The sequence below is a fragment of the Gobio gobio genome (assembly GCF_949357685.1).
Source record: "Gobio gobio genome assembly, chromosome: 21".
Classification (NCBI taxonomy): domain Eukaryota; kingdom Metazoa; phylum Chordata; class Actinopteri; order Cypriniformes; family Gobionidae; genus Gobio; species Gobio gobio.
Window position 1 is genome coordinate 38,748,252 of NC_137117.1, and position 17,469 is coordinate 38,765,720.

The following is a 17,469-nucleotide window of genomic DNA, read 5'->3' on the forward strand; positions in this document are numbered from 1 at the left end:
CCTAACTCTATCCTTAAACTCACCCACACCACCACACCTGTCCCTAACTTTACCCTTAAACTCACCCATACCACCACACCTGTCCCTAACTTTACCCTTAAACTCACCCATACCACCACACCTGTCCCTAACTTTACCCTTAAACTCACCCATACCACCACACCTGTCCCTAACTTTACCCTTAAACTCACCCATACCACCACACCTGTCCCTAACTTTACCCTTAAACTCACCCATACCACCACACCTGTCCCTTACTTTACCCTTAAACTCACCCATACCACCACACCTGTCCCTAACTTTACCCTTAAACTCACCCATACCACCACACCTGTCCCTAACTTTACCCTTAAACTTACCCGTACCACCACACCTGTCCCTTACTTTACCCTTAAACTCACCCATACCACCACACCTGTCCCTAACTTTACCCTTAAACTTACCCGTACCACCACACCTGTCCCTTACTTTACCCTTAAACTTACCCATACCACCACACCTGTCCCTAACTTTACCCTTAAACTCACCCATACCACCACACCTGTCCCTAACTTTACCCTTAAACTCACCCATACCACCACACCTGTCCCTAACTTTACCCTTAAACTCACCCATACCACCACACCTGTCCCTTACTTTACCCTTAAACTCACCTATACCACCACACCTGTCCCTAACTTTACCCTTAAACTCACCCATACCACCACACCTGTCCCTAACTTTACCCTTAAACTCACCCATACCACCACACCTGTCCCTAACTTTACCCTTAAACTCACCCATACCACCACACCTGTCCCTTACTTTACCCTTAAACTCACCCATACCACCACACCTGTCCCTAACTTTACCCTTAAACTCACCCATACCACCACACCTGTCCCTAACTTTACCCTTAAACTCACCCATACCACCACACCTGTCCCTAACTTAACCTCAAACTTACCCATACCACCACACCTGTCCTTAACTTTACCCTTAAACTTACCCATACCACCACACCTGTCCCTAACTCTATCCTTAAACTCACCCATACCACCACACCTGTCCCTAACTTTACCCTTAAACTCACCCACACCACCACACCTGTCCCTAACTTAACCTCAAACTTACCCATACCACCACACCTGTCCTTAACTTTACCCTTAAACTTACCCATACCACCACACCTGTCCCTAACTCTATCCTTAAACTCACCCATACCACCACACCTGTCCCTAACTTTACCCTTAAACTCACCCATACCACCACACCTGTCCCTAACTTAACCTCAAACTTACCCATACCACCACACCTGTCCTTAACTTTACCCTTAAACTTACCCATACCACCACACCTGTCCCTAACTCTATCCTTAAACTCACCCATACCACCACACCTGACCCTAACTTTACCCTTAAACTCACCCATACCACCACACCTGTCCCTAACTTTACCCTTAAACTCACCCACACCACCACACCTGACCCTAACTTTACCCTTAAACTCACCCATACCACCACACCTGTCCCTAACTTTACCCTTAAACTCACCCACACCACCACACCTGTCCCTAACTCTATCCTTAAACTCACCCATACCACCACACCTGTCCCTAACTTTACCCTTAAACTCACCCATACCACCACACCTGTCCCTAACTCTATCCTTAAACTCACCCATACCACCACACCTGTCCCTAACTCTATCCTTAAACTCACCCATACCACCACACCTGTCCCTAACTTTACCCTTAAACTCACCCACACCACCACACCTGTCCCTAACTTTACCCTTAAACTCACCCACACCACCACACCTGACCCTAACTTTACCCTTAAACTCACCCATACCACCACACCTGTCCCTAACTCTATCCTTAAACTCACCCATACCACCACACCTGTCCCTAACTTTACCCTTAAACTCACCCACACCACCACACCTGTCCCTAACTTTACCCTTAAACTCACCCATACCACCACACCTGACCCTAACTTTACCCTTAAACTCACCCACACCACCACACCTGACCCTAACTTTACTCTTAAACTCACCCATACCACCACACCTGTCCATAACTTTACCCTTAAACTCACCCATACCACCACACCTGTCCCTAACTTTACCCTTAAACTCACCCATACCACCACACCTGTCCCTAACTTTACCCTTAAACTCACCCATACCACCACACCTGTCCCTAACTTTACCCTTAAACTCACCCATACCACCACACCTGTCCCTAACTTTACCCTTAAACTCACCCACACCACCACACCTGTCCCTAACTCTATCCTTAAACTCACCCATACCACCACACCTGTCCCTAACTTTACCCTTAAACTCACCCACACCACCACACCTGTCCCTAACTCTATCCTTAAACTCACCCATACCACCACACCTGTCCCTAACTCTATCCTTAAACTCACCCATACCACCACACCTGTCCCTAACTTTACCCTTAAACTCACCCACACCACCACACCTGTCCCTAACTTTACCCTTAAACTCACCCACACCACCACACCTGACCCTAACTTTACCCTTAAACTCACCCATACCACCACACCTGTCCCTAACTCTATCCTTAAACTCACCCATACCACCACACCTGTCCCTAACTTTACCCTTAAACTCACCCACACCACCACACCTGACCCTAACTTTACCCTTAAACTCACCCACACCACCACACCTGACCCTAACTTTACCCTTAAACTTACCCATACCACCACACCTGTTCCTAACTTTACCCTTAAACTCACCCATACCACCACACCTGTCCCTAACTTTACCCTTAAACTCACCCATACCACCACACCTGTCCCTAACTTTACCCTTAAACTCACCCATACCACCACACCTGTCCCTAACTTTACCCTTAAACTCACCCATACCACCACACCTGTCCCTTACTTTACCCTTAAACTCACCCATACCACCACACCTGTCCTTAACTTAACCCTTAAACTCACCCATACCACCACACCTGTCCTTAACTTTACCCCTAAACTCACCCATACCACCACACCTGTCCTTAACTTTACCCCTAAACTCACCCATACCACCACACCTGTCCTTAACTTTACCCTTAAACTTACCCACACCACCACACCTGTCCCTAACTTTACCCTTAAACTCACCCATACCACCACACCTGTCCCTTACTTTACCCTTAAACTCACCCATACCACCACACCTGTCCCTAACTTTACCCTTAAACTTACCCATACCACCACACCTGTCCCTAACTTTACCCTTAAACTCACCCATACCACCACACCTGTCCCTAACTTTACCCTTAAACTTACCCATACCACCACACCTGTCCCTTACTTTACCCTTAAACTCACCCATACCACCACACCTGTCCTTAACTTTACCCTTAAACTTACCCATACCACCACACCTGTCCCTAACTTTACCCTTAAACTCACCCATACCACCACACCTGTCCCTAACTTTACCCTTAAACTTACCCATACCACCACACCTGTCCCTAACTTTACCCTTAAACTCACCCATACCACCACACCTGTCCCTAACTTTACCCTTAAACTTACCCATACCACCACACCTGTCCCTAACTTTACCCTTAAACTTACCCATACCACCACACCTGTCCCTTACTTTACCCTTAAACTCACCCACACCACCACACCTGTCCCTAACTTTTCCTGTATCCATCTCAATATCAGTAAAAGGGTTTTTCAAAACAATATGAACACAATAAGTACATTGTACTAATCTTTTTTAGCAGTTAAGGCCACCTAATATAACGTGGGGCCAAGTTTTCTTATTTTTAATTTTTGTTTTCTTATTTGAACGTCGTCTTAAAGCAAATGTATTCATAAACTAGGTTCAGGCAGGACTTTTAACATTTTAAAAGTCTAAAATTGAATTACCCTTCGCCGTTAATTGGGGGCAATTCTAATTTAAAAATGTATTTTAGTTTTTTGAAGTTCTATTTTAATATCTTATATGTTAATCTATGAAAATAATCTTGCCCTGGTTAATATGTGTTAATTTTACTAAACATTAAAATATGTAAGCTTGGAGTTTTTACATACAAATCTTTATTGTAAACTTTCCCAGACATCGTCAGGATGTTTTAAAGAGATCATAATGTCAGTATGTGCTTGTGTAATGAGCATGGCTGAATTGTTTGAATGTCTTCTCTCGTGTGAAATGAATGTCATGACAGAAACATGAGTAATATACAATGAAATAGTCTTACTCAACCATTTGCACGTGAGAGAAAATATTCACTTCTAAATCTTTGATAGGCCTTTTCAGCCATTTAATAGAGCACTTCATGAAAATTATATCCTGTTAAAGAATGTTTATACTAAACTCGTTGAGTCATCATTACCATTCGAGTGTTAAATACACAAAAATAAAAACTGTATTGGCATCATTTCAGGATGTAAGCAGCAGTAAAATCAGTCATAGGATGTGGATAATTTTTGTGAATCTCATAAAGGCAAGAATAGACTACTTTATGATGTAATATAGTTTCTGAGGGCTTGCTGAGCAGATCAAATGAAATGCATGCTGAAAAATGTTGGATGGTAAACAATTAAAACGAAAAATTTAAATATAAATTTTTCAATATATACATTAAAGTATACATTCAATCTTTATTCCAATTCTACATTGATGTTAGTGAGTTGGTTAGTTCATTTTGAAAGTTTTACTCGAGGAAAAAAATAGCCATCTCCACAATTTTCGGTGAATTGGTGTATTGTATGTACTGTTGTTGCTATGTATGATTTAATTTCAGTGTGGCACGAATGCTGTTCTGTTCAAGAAATGACAAGCTACAATTAGAGTTAAGAAATAGATTTACTGTCAGATCCACTGTGCATTTACATAGAAACACCCGTGTGTGCTCATGCAGCTGAATCACTATAAAAACACACAGCTCTTCCTTGTTTTTGTCAGCGTAGTGACAACAGCAGTCACACCCTGTTTATCAGACCAGATTGATTACAATAGTAATCCACCTCACAATCTATATTACCAGTATCACACCAAGCCATCATACATGCTTTATTTGCTTTCTCACTTTCAAACCGTGGCTTGCTGAGTTTCTCTGGCGTTGACCACATCCTTCAGAACCTGTTCCATCATTTTCAGTTACATGGTTATAAACTAAAGATTAACTTGGAATATCTTGCAGTTAGACATCTCTCTCTCTCTCTCTCTCTCTCTCTCTCTCTCTCTCTCTCTCTCTCTCTCTCTCTCTCTCTCTCTCTCTCTCTCTCCTACATTAGAACCTGACGACCTTGTGCCACCTCGATCAGCTTCTCTTGGTGACCCATATCAACCTCTCCTCCAATCAGCTTGCGCGGCTGCCACCTCAGTTTGCCATGTTACAGTGCCTAGAGGTGAAGCCATGCTTCTTTTCTTCATTTTCCCACAAATAACTGTTAGGGGCCATTCACATGGAATACGTTTTTGCTGTTAAAAACGTGTGACGCAGATCATTGGAACGCAAAAAAGTTATTGAGATGTGATCTTTATATGCAAGCAATCACATCATTACTACATGGCACAAGCTGATTGGCCTCTGCTTATCCTGCAGCCAATGAGATTTCTGGCTCAACATTTAAACAGTCTGGTTCAGTGTTTGCTGTAGGCTAGTCCTGCAGTATCAGAGTTCCTCTGAACTCCTCCACCTCCCCAGCTCCACCTGCCTAAATTAGGATTAATGCATGTCTATTCATGCTGCAGCAGCAGATCTTACACGATCACAGCAGTGTGTGCGTGCGTGCGTGTGTGTGTGTGTCTAGTCCGCCAAGACCAAAAGTGACCCTGGACCACAAAACCAGCCATAAGGGTCGGTTTTTTTAGATTTATCTGAAATATAAATAAATAAGCTTTCCATTGATGTATGGACTATTTGAAACTATATATTGTATAACTAATAGTTATACAACTATTTGAAAATCTGGAATGAGGGTGCAAAAAAATCTAAATATTGAAATACCCATATTGTTGGCTATTGCCACAAATATATACCGTGTGACTTATGACTCCTGGTTTTGTGGTGCAGGGTCACAAATACATTAACACTGCCATATTCAATAGCCCCTTTCACACATACAGTCTTTACTGGTAAATTACTGGTAACAGATCATGTGTGAACACAATAGGACCTTTTCAAAAATACTGGTAAATTGGTTCTGGCAATTTACCAGTAGGGGAAGTTGTAACATTACCAGTAAATGACCGGCAATGTGCGCTGTGTGAACGCAGAATGAAGATTACCGGTATATTCACGTATGAAGTCAGAACGCACTGCTTTGGGCCAATCATAAGCCAAGACTGACGAAGATGGCGTGTTTACATTACTCTGCGCTGTACTTTTTAAGCTTTTCAAAAAGATGTTGTCAAATTGAACGGATAGTGAAACTAAAGCACTTCTCATGCGGGCACAGTGTTTACAGATCGTTTCCGATGACTGACATCACAGAATTTACCGCCGGTATTTTGCTGTTGATGCGCGAATGGTCTCTTACCGGTAAAAAAAGCCAGATCGCCGTTGCTTGTGTGAACAGCATATTTGTGAAGTCACTCTGATAATTTTACGGTAATTTAACGGTATCGCTGTGTGAAAGGGGCTGATACTATTCAGAGAGTTGTCATGACTACACTCAAACTTTAACTTCAGCGCCGCGTTTTTAGACCAGCGTGTCATGCACGAGTTGCCGCAAAAGGTGCAAGGATGCGAGTGCAACGGTTGAAGACGTCCGTCTATCACGTGTTTGCATAGAAAAACCAATGGAAAAAAAGGCACAGTTGAATGGAAAAATGCATTCTGTGTGAACAACCCCTAACCCTGTGTTTCTTTCGAATGATCACATTGTGAAGTGGCGAATTGTGCTTGATATGGAGTGGTTTAATGCTTCAGGTGCTGGAGGCCGATGATAATGCCATTGAAAGTCTGGAGGGACTGCATCATCTGCCGAAACTAGAGGAGGTTTCTCTGAAGAACAATCGTATCCTTTTCTTCAACAAAAAATGCAAATGTGTGTTAACCTCAAAACACTTTTCTGTTGTCAGAGCCTTGTGCGACAACAACAACAACTCAGTGTGGCTAAACGAGATTATAACCACTATAATACATTTAATATATTATTATATTACAAAAAATATATCGTTTTTTTTTAAAGAAATTAATACTTTTTTCAGCAAGGATGTATTAATTTGATCAAAAGTCAAGTTACAATTTTTTTTTTGTTCATATAAATTTTGAAAGGTTCTTTTGAACTTTCTATTCATCAAAGAATCCTGAAAAAAAATTACACAACTATTTTTAACATTGATAATACACACCAAATCAACATATTTCTTAATAACATTTCACTTTATAAATATTTGTTACTGTATTTTGGTCGAATATGCTTGGTGAGCAGAAGAGACATTTTCAAGAACATGTTTGACAACAGTTCTTCTAACCCTAAATGATGGGGTGTGTAGCTTTTTATTTCTTAAACAACAATGTAGGAAGACACATCATGACCATATTCCAGGAAGACACACCATGGCCATATTCCAGGAAGACACATCATGACCATATTCCAGGAAGACACACCATGGCCATATTCCAGGAAGACACACCATGGCCATATTCCAGGAAGACACATCATGGCCATATTCCAGGATGACAATGTCATTATTCATCAATCTGTATGGTAATAAAATCACAAACTTTTATTTCCATCAAGAGGAGCATCAATGTTTGGTGAAGATCTTGTATTGCCAATGCAAGAGTCCAGCACTCTGTAAAATCTCCTCCAGCACATCCCAAAGACTCTCAATGAATGTAAGCTCTGGACTCAGAGGAGCCGATTCATGTGTGGAAATGATTCTTCATTCTTTCACAGTTTGAGCTGATGAATCTTGACATTGTCCTCCTGGCTATGATATGACTATGATGTGTCTTCATATGGTTGTTTAAGAAATGAAAAGCTACACAGTCCATCAATTTGGATAGAAACAAACATAATAATCACTGCAATAATGATCCAATCATTGACTCTTAGGCATTTGCCTATTTAAATCCAGCAATTTTTTTTTTTGGTTGGCCGGGCAATGTACTACAAATAATATATATTTTTTTGTTTTTAAAAACATCCTTATTCATCAAGGATGCATTAAATTAATCAAAAGTGACCATAAAGACATTTATAATGTTACAAAAGATTTCTATTTTAAATAAATGCTGTAGAACTTTCTATTCATCAAAGAAACCTGAAAGCAGCAAAACTGTTTCAACATTGATAATAAGAAGAAATGTTTAGGGAGCAGCCGGAGCACCGAATCAGCATATTTTTAATAACATTTCACATTATAACTAGATTTACTGTATGTTGGTCAAATAAATGTAGTTTTGGTGAGCAGAAGAGACATTTTCAAAAACATGAAACATCTTACTGACCACAAACTTTTAAATGGTAGTATAAATATAAAATAAACATATTAAATATTAAACAGTATTAAAACATATAAATTAAACGTATATTACATGACTATATTTATATTTCTCTTTTACCAGTTAAGAATCTGTAATATATTATTATATACTTGATAGTCCACTTTAGGCATTCTACTAACTATAAGTAACTTTGCAACTAACTCTCATTAGAGTATTAGTTGTGTATTAGTAGACTGGTAGGGTTCAGGTTAGTAGAATAAGTTTACATTACTCATAGTCAACATAGTCATTCTACTGACTAAGCAGTTGCCATACCCTGGCATTCAGACAAGCAGGTGAAATAAACAGCTCATGATACCTAACCAGGTGTCCTAACCAGGCGCGATGTGACAAGGTTCCAGACTCGACCCGAGATCAATATATCAAAAATCACAGCCAATCAGAACAGTGCGTGGCTGGGCTCTCTCTGCAAGCGCGCTGACTGCATTCGCAACTAAATGAATAAGTACAATATCGAATTCCTAAATCTTACACCATTTTAGCATGATTAAAAATACATATTGCATGACGGAAACCATTTTTTAAATCGTAGAATACAATTGTTTGCTCACCTTGTGTTGACATTTTGAACATAGTTGTTTCGTTTCATTTATTTTCATTATCCATTGTTGATTTCAGTTAGGCTATGTCTATAAAGGTCACGAAAAATGATATTCAAACTCACTTTAAATAATTTTTACATTAAATAAAGCACATAAGCACTTGTCATGCTTTGTATGTTGTTCCGGCCACAATGCGGCAGTAAGAAAAACTGTAAAATAGAATCGTCGTGAATCGTTGTTGTGACTGGTTAGTGCAAAAAATGGAAAAGATCATTTTTCTCATGTGGTTAGGACACAGTTAAGGCTTATATGGCTGTTTCAGTATTTGCATTGATTTTGTATTGTTGTTAAGTCTGTTGTTAATTTCTTTTAGTGAATTATTGTCCATATTTTGTTTGTGTACAATGTGATTATTTGGTAATGTCGTCATTTATGGCCAGAAGGACTCATGCCATACCCTAGGTTTTTGTGAAACGCCGCCACTGAGAACGACAAAAATAATGACCATTGAAATAAAGTTTATCCTGCTTTTATCTAACTCTGTGATGTAAACTGTAATTTAAATGTGTGTACATTTTTGTAACTGTTAAAAGGGTTTTCTTAACGCAATTCTCAGAAATCTGTAAGCTGTCTGATCTTGAATCATTGGCGTCCTGCATTAAACTGACCAGACTGGATCTGCGTGGAAACCCTGTCCACAAAACTGCCAACGTAGAGTCCGAGCTGAGCCAGCTGTTGCCATTGGTCACTGCCCTGACTCTTTGATGTGCTGTGTGTGTGTGTGTGTCTGTGATTTACTACATGTACTGTTTTAGAGACTAACTAGCGCTCACTAACCATTTCTAAACTCGTACCTCATGTTCTGAACCTACTCAGACTTAAAGCGATAGTTCACCCACAAATGAAAAGTCTTGATGAATGTTCATGCTGCTCTTTTCCGTACAAAGACTTTAGATCCGTTTCACAGATGTGAGAAAATGTCATTTTTTTTGGTGAACTGTGCCTTTAAAAACAGTCAGCATCTTGTCTGTACGTTTGTCTGTGTTTGTGTGTGATAAATGACGGTTCACATTTCAAATAAAGTTTGACCTCTATGAACACCGCACTGCATGCTGAAAAAGAGAAATGTTTTGCAACATCTGCTTTTACTTTTACCTCTTAAAGTTCTGGGCCCGTATTCATAAAGAATCTTAATGCAAAGAGTAGCTCCTAGTGACAAAATTCTAAGAAAATTCTTAGAAATGTGGGCGTTTACTCTTAAAATTAACAAAAAAATCCTAGTAAAGAAAAAAGTAATTCAGAAAGCATGTATTAACCCTTAAAAGAGGTCTTAAGGTCAAATTTGTTAGGAGCACGGACGAGGACTTTTAAGAGGCTTAAGAGTTTCTTTAGCAGCGGAGAAAATGGCAGAAAGACGAAGAGGGAGAAGAAATGTGTTGCAGACAATGGATGACAGTGACTTAATAAGACGCTATAGATTAGATCGTGCAGGGATCATGTTTGTTGCATTAAATTCAACTTTCAAACCACCATTTAAATAGACATGCCAGCAATCAGTGTAATTGGAAAGAGTGAGTTTATAGTTCTAAGCCAATCAAATACCTTAGGAAATGAACAGCATGGTAAATAATAAAAGGATTTATATACATATATATATATAATGTGTGTGTGAGTGAGAGAGAACGGTAAAATAGGACAATTTGCGCTTATAATTTCAAAGTGAAGGCTTGGAATAGACCTTATACTTAAAAGTGCTCCTTCTTTCCCCTTTTTGGACAACCAACCAATCACAGTCGTCAAAAGACTGTGTCATCAGCCCCGCCTCTTCAATAAGATACAAGCTTTTGTATTTTCCTTGCTCAGAGTTGCTCTCAGATCAGTCCCGAATAGCTCTTAAGCTAAGACTCCTACGTAAAAGTTTTTAAGCTAAATTAGGAGTTTTCTGAGAGGACTCTTAGAATCTTTATGAATACGGGCCCTGAAGGTCCTGTTTGTTCATGCGATGTATCGGTGAAGATGCAGATATCCGGAGCTCAATGTACACTTGTATGAATTATACACCTTTTTAGCTTCCAAGAGAAGGCCCTAAGAAGAGCCAGAGAATAAAAGAGAAAGAGCAACAGTTACAACTTCTTTTATCTCTCCTTGACCATGTGACTGAAACCAAATGTGAGATATTTAAACTGACCAATCAGACCAAACTTCCCTGTAAAGGTGTGGCACCCATTTGGCCTACAGTGTCTCTTTGTCTTTAGGAATTTCAAATGGCCCTTCTGGTGAGGAAGATGAGGATGGGGGTTGACAATAGTAAAGCCAGTGTCTTTGTTCCATTTCAAATATCTTTGATTATTTTCAATCTTACAGCCTCTTTCAGCAGATAATGGGCCTGCCACAACACAAAAATGACTCGCACACAAAAAAGAACGGCACACTGCGTTAGAACAACACCAGAGTGAATAAATAAATATTAATTTTAGGGTGAACTATCCCTTCAGGCTGACCAACTAAAGCCTGAACTGTTGCTATCATATATGTGTGATTTGACCGCTGAATCAGCCAGTATTCGTTTTTCCAACTTTGACATGTAGGTGGTGCACAAAAAGAAGTTGTCCAAAAAAAGAAAAAGGAAAATACATCTGCGCCAGATAATGGGACACACACTTGTCTTGTCGAAGCCTTTGGTCTGTTTGTGAAGTCATTTACAGGTGCTCATTTGGATTGAGGTCTGAAGCCTCATGCATAAAACTTCCTGTAGTCTCCATAGTGATGGTTTGCCTACTCACAAAAATATATAAAGCTCTGCATAAAGCCCAATTGCCCTCCATTCCCTTCATTTGCATGGGTTTGTTTGCATGTCCATGGTCCATTGCCTCCAGCTCTTCCATTGAAGCAGCCATAAATGGTTGTTAAACTGCTTTTGGTTATTCGTCGTAAGCACATGTATACTTCCGTGTTTCTCTATAAATTCGTCTGAGGAAATAAAGGAAGATCCAAAGAAGAAAAACAAACTCAACCGACAAGTTGAATAATCGTCACATATGGCAAAACTTTTGGAACAGTGAAGCCAAACTTATGTGGAAGTTCAAATAAATCACATCAATGAAGCTCAGTTTTTGTAAATGACTATTACTTGTTTTGCATGTTCTGGTCTTGTGGCTTTTACTGTAAGGTATTTTCATATTTTGAGTTGAGTGTCGCAGGGTAGATAAATGACAACACTGTTCTTGTGAAAACAAACAGATTGTCCTGGCAATATATCGTCTTGTGCTATCCAAAGGTGCCCTCAGTCAGGACGTTTCTCATGTGTTCCTGCTGGCATTTTGTCCTGTAGTGTCATTTGTGGAGCGATACCAATGGCAGCCACTGACATTTGTCACAATACTTTTTCTTTCAGCAAATGTAGATATTGACCAAAACAGTCTAAAAAGCATCACGTAGAAGACAGGATTAGACTATGATTAATACTCAATGTGTCATGATTATTCGCAGGCGAGCTGAATCTGTGTGTTACTGAACGCTGGATTAATGCTGTAGCCATCTATGATTGGGATGAATCTTAAGGGAAGAGGAACTACAGGAACTGAAGAGGCCTTTGACAGAGGCGATACACAGCGAACAAGCGGAATTACAAATCCTACGCAATGCTACATTTCTAGAAAAGTAATCTATTCTTGGTAGGGCTGTCAAAAGATTAATCGCGATTAATCGCATCCAAAATGAAAGTTTGTGTTTACATAATATATGTGTGTGTACTCTGTTAATTATTATTTATATATAAATACACACACAAGCATGTATATATTTAAGAAAAAAATATTATTTTTATATATAAAACATTTATATTTATATATATTATGGATTATATAAATGTATATACAAGCAAATATTTCTTAAATATATACATGAATGTGTGTGTATTTATATATAAATAATAATTAACAGAGTACACACACATATATTATGTAAACACAAACTTTTATTTTGGATGCGATTAATCGCGATTAATCTTTTGACAGCCCTAATTCTTGGAAAAATTCTGGTTAAAAACTGCACATATTTTTGCTCAGGGAGAAGCACGTGTGTCATAAGAACAGATATATAAAAGAAAAAGGCTTTGTGCTGCTGAATAGATCTTCCTGCAGAGGTGCACATCAACCTTAAAGAGTCTTATAAGCAGTATATTATACACACACCACCGCTCAAAAGTCTGGATTAAGTAGGTTTCGTTTTTTTGAAAGAAATAATTTTATTCAGCAAGGATGCTGATTGATCAAAAGTGACAGTAAAGACGTTTATAAAGATCAAATTAATGCATTCATCAAAGTCACATTTCCACAAAAACATCAAGCCCAGCTGTTTTCAACATTGATAATAATAAGAAATGTTTCTTGAGCAGCAAATCATCATATTGAATGATTTCTGAAAGATCATGTGACAGCTCAGAATTCTGCTTTAATCACAGGAATATTCAAATAGAAAATAATATGTAAAATTGTAAATGCATAAGAGACTTCTTTCAAAAACCTACTGCCCCCAAACTTTTGACTGCTAATGTGTGTATAACCTGTCGTTTCTTATTCACTGGATCCATCGGAATTGCAATCCCTGACATTTATTCATCTAATATTGGTTCTTCAACAATCTTTTACCAATAATGACAATAATATAATAATTAAAGGGTTAGTTCACCCAAAAATGAAAATTCTGTCATTAATTACTTCCCCTCATGTCGTTGGACACCCGTCAGACCTCCGTTCATCTTCAGACACAAATGAAGATATTTTAGTTGAAATCTGATGGCTCTGAAAGGCCTCCATTGGCACAATGCACTTTACACTCTCAAGACCCTTAAAAGGCACTAAAGACGTCGTTACAAAGTCCATCTCACTACAGTGGTTCTACAATAACTTTATGAATCGGCGAGAATAGTTTTTGTGCGCAAAAAAACCCTAAATAACGACTTATATAGTGATGACGATTTCAAAACACGGCCTCATGAAGCTTCGAAGCGTTATGAATCAGTGAGTCGATTCAGCAGTTTGGATCGCCAAATTTCAGCAGTTTGGCGGTTTGACACGCGATCCGAATCATGATTCGGCTCAGTGATTCATAACCTTTTAAGGGTCTTGAGAGTGAACCGTGCCATTGTGCCAATGGAGGCCTTTCAGAGCCATCAGATTTCAACAAAAATATCTTAATTTGTGTCTGAAGATGAACGGAGGTCTGACGGGTGTCGAACGACATGATGGGAAGTAATTAACGACAGAATTTTCATTTTTGGGTGAACTAACCCTTTAATCATAAGAGTAACCAATCAGAGAAGGAGTCCATAAACTGAGGGATATTGAAAAGCAGAAAAACTCTAAGCCCTTTGTATGCGACCCCAGTCACAATTCCCCATGATGTTCTAGTGCAATTTCAGCATACTGGAGGAAGGCTGTGGTGGGGGCGCCTCCGACGGAGAGGGGGGTGGAGGAGGGCCCGGGGGTGCCCTGAGGGTACATGTAGAAACTGGTAAAGAAAGAAATTATGCAAAGAACCCAGTGCTTTTCAGACCCTTTTCAATTTGCATATAGAGATAACCGTGGATGCAGTAGCCACCCTTCTATAGGCTACTTAGTACTTCGGCATTTAGACAAGCCTAGAACATTTGCAAAATTACATTTTATGGGATGGATTTTTGATTTCTTAGTGCAGAGAACACAGAGGGTCAAAGTAAATGACAGTGTTTCGAATTGGTTGGCATCATCTACCTGGTCACCTCAGGGATGTGTCCTCTCTCCGTTATTATTTATTTTATATACAAATGACTGTATGAGTAAATTTGAAAATAGACATATTATAAAATTAGCAGATGATTCTGTAATTATTAGTTTATTGAGTGAGGGGGACTCAACGCATGGTCCTGTAACTATAGTTGATGATTTTGTTACCTGGTGTCAGAATGTTTTTTTTATAATTAAATGTTCTTAAAACTAAAGTGATGACTATTGATTTAAGCTTGAGGAAGCCATCTTCTCAGTACAAACAAATAACTATAAATGGTATGAGTGTCGAGAGTGTTGAGCTGTATAAGTACTTGGGTACCATTTTAGATAATAAGTTGAGTTTTTCACCAAATACTAAAGCACTGTGTGAGAGAGGGCAACAGAGATTGTACTGTTTGAGGAAACTATGGTCTTTTTATGTGGATAAAACATTGATGTGTATGTTTTTTCAGATCTTATATTGAGTCTTTCTTATCTTTTTCACTACTGTGTTGGTTCAATTCCATAAACACGAAAAATAAGAACTGTCTGGAAAAAAATGTAAATCAGGGAAGTAAAATAATTGGGAAGAAGCAGATGAGTATGGCTCAGTTGTATCAAAGGCAGGTGTTGGGGAAAACAAAGAGTATATTGATGGATAAGTCACACCCTATGCACCATGAGTTTCACCTCCTCCCCTCTGGTATTCGTTTTAGAACTCCTTTTAGCAAAACCAATCGGTTTAGACAGTCATTTATCCCTTCAGCTGTCAAAATTTTAATGTTAGGAAAAATGTTGTTTGATGATTTTGTGTTTTTTATATGTTTGTATTATGGTGTTGTCTTAGGCCTGTATGCTGCAACCAAATTGCCCTCGGGAAATGAATAAAGATGAACTAAACTGAACTGAACTGTGCGGGCAGAACCAGACTGGGTTGCAGGAAGGCCTGATGGTAAACATATGGCTGGCTGAGTCTGCAAAGAGAAACAGAGAGAAAGAGAGAGAGGAAGTTAACTCTTTAACTAGGGCTGCACGACTGATCGAAAAGGAAAAAGGAAACGCAATATCAAATCGCAAAGGCTGTGATTAAATTTATGCGCTGTGTGTTTCAGAGTGAAGCGTGGCACCGTGTTCATTTACACGCAAGCAGCTTTAAAGGTGCAGTGTGTAGTATTTATGAGGATCTATAGACAGAAATGCAATATAATATGCATCACAATGTTTTCAGTGGAGTATAAAGACCTTACATAATGTTTTTATTACCTTAGAATGAGCCATTTCTATCTCCATACACCGCGGGTCCCCTTACAACAAGGCAAAGTGCATCCTATGCATTAGTGCTTTAGTAATTTAGTAAAGTAATTATGTTTGTTGAGCAGTAATTACAGTATTATGTGATTGTTGATTCATAACCCATTTGTAACGGCACGTTTCTGCATGTATTAAGAACTGGTTGGCCTGCAATGTTGCGTTTAATGATCACTAAAGGACAATTCAAATTCAAACCACTGAATGAGGTGAATCATGTACTTAAGTTACATGATTAGTAGCCTTCCTTTTTTAATAGAACAGTGTATGGGTGTATCCTCTACAGTGGTTAAGGGTTGCCGTATGACTAAAGAAACGTTATCAGCAAGATGATAGAAAACTGTACATTTCTCGTCTATTACCAGCAACTGCAACTTATACCAACGACGGAAATAAGCGCAGTTACAATAGCAAAATATGTGGGAGAGCGTTGCTATAATGTGACGATATTGTATTGCAATAGGTAGCACTTCAAAGTCAATACCAAATCGAAACTAGCACTTCATTTGTAATAGAAAGAATTTAATGACAAAATCTGATGGTTACACTTAAAATATTTACAAAATAGATGTATGAGATGATAAAAACTAGGCCTACCATTAATCGTACCCAGCATGAATATAATGTTAGAATGGATAAAGAGAAAGAGAGAGAGGCTTTAGAAAAGAGAAGAGAGCAAAGAAGAGAAGAGCCAGAGAGCAGGCCCCAAGAAGAGAGAGAGACACTGTTACAATCTTCTTTTATCCTTTTCTTGACTGAAATGTGACTGAAACCCTAATGTGAGACATTTAAACTGACCAATCAAATACTGGTCAGATACCAATCAAACTGACCAATCAAATACTGGTCAAATACAAAGGTGTGACACATTTTGGCCTACAGGCCTTCAGCATCTCTTTGTCTTCAGGAATTTTAAATGGCCCTTCTGGTAAGAAAGAGGGGCGTTGAAAACAGGAAAGCAAATGTTCAATTTCAAATATTAAATATCTTTGATTATTTTCAATCCTACAACATTTTGCCCAAATATCATTGTATTATAGATGTTTTAAAACAAATACAAATAAAAAACTTGACAACTGGTTCGGTTTCTTCTATTGGAATACACTGATCAGGCATAACATTATGACTACTGACAGGTGAAGTGAATAGCACTGATTATCTCTTCATCACGGCACCTGTTAGTGGGTGGGATATATTAGGCAGCAAGTGAACATTTTATCCTCAAAGTTGATGCGTTAGAAGCAGGAAAAATGAGCAAGCGTAAGGATTTGAGCGAGTTTGACAAGGGCCAGATTGTGATGGCTAGACGACTGGGTCAGAGCATCTCCAAAACTGCAGCTCTTGTGGGCTGTTCCCGGTCTGCAGTGGTCAGTGTCTATCAAAA

General features: G+C 39.0%; 1 protein-coding gene across 2 annotated transcripts in view; it reads left to right on the plus strand.

The window, feature by feature from the left end:
- Positions 1 to 12,138, plus strand: part of rabggta (Rab geranylgeranyltransferase subunit alpha) — a 36,068-nt gene extending 23,930 nt beyond the window's left edge. The window contains exons 15-17 of one of the 2 annotated variants that reach the window (XM_079803007.1): positions 5,262 to 5,375; positions 6,902 to 6,989; positions 9,647 to 12,138. In XM_079803007.1, coding sequence (XP_079659133.1) covers positions 5,262 to 5,375; positions 6,902 to 6,989; positions 9,647 to 9,795 — 351 coding nt within the window. In that variant the 3' untranslated portion in view covers positions 9,796 to 12,138. The remainder of the gene's footprint in view (positions 1 to 5,261; positions 5,376 to 6,901; positions 6,990 to 9,646) is intronic. The other variant, XM_079803008.1, reaches the window with a different exon arrangement.
- The last annotated feature ends 5,331 nt before the right edge of the window (positions 12,139 to 17,469 follow it).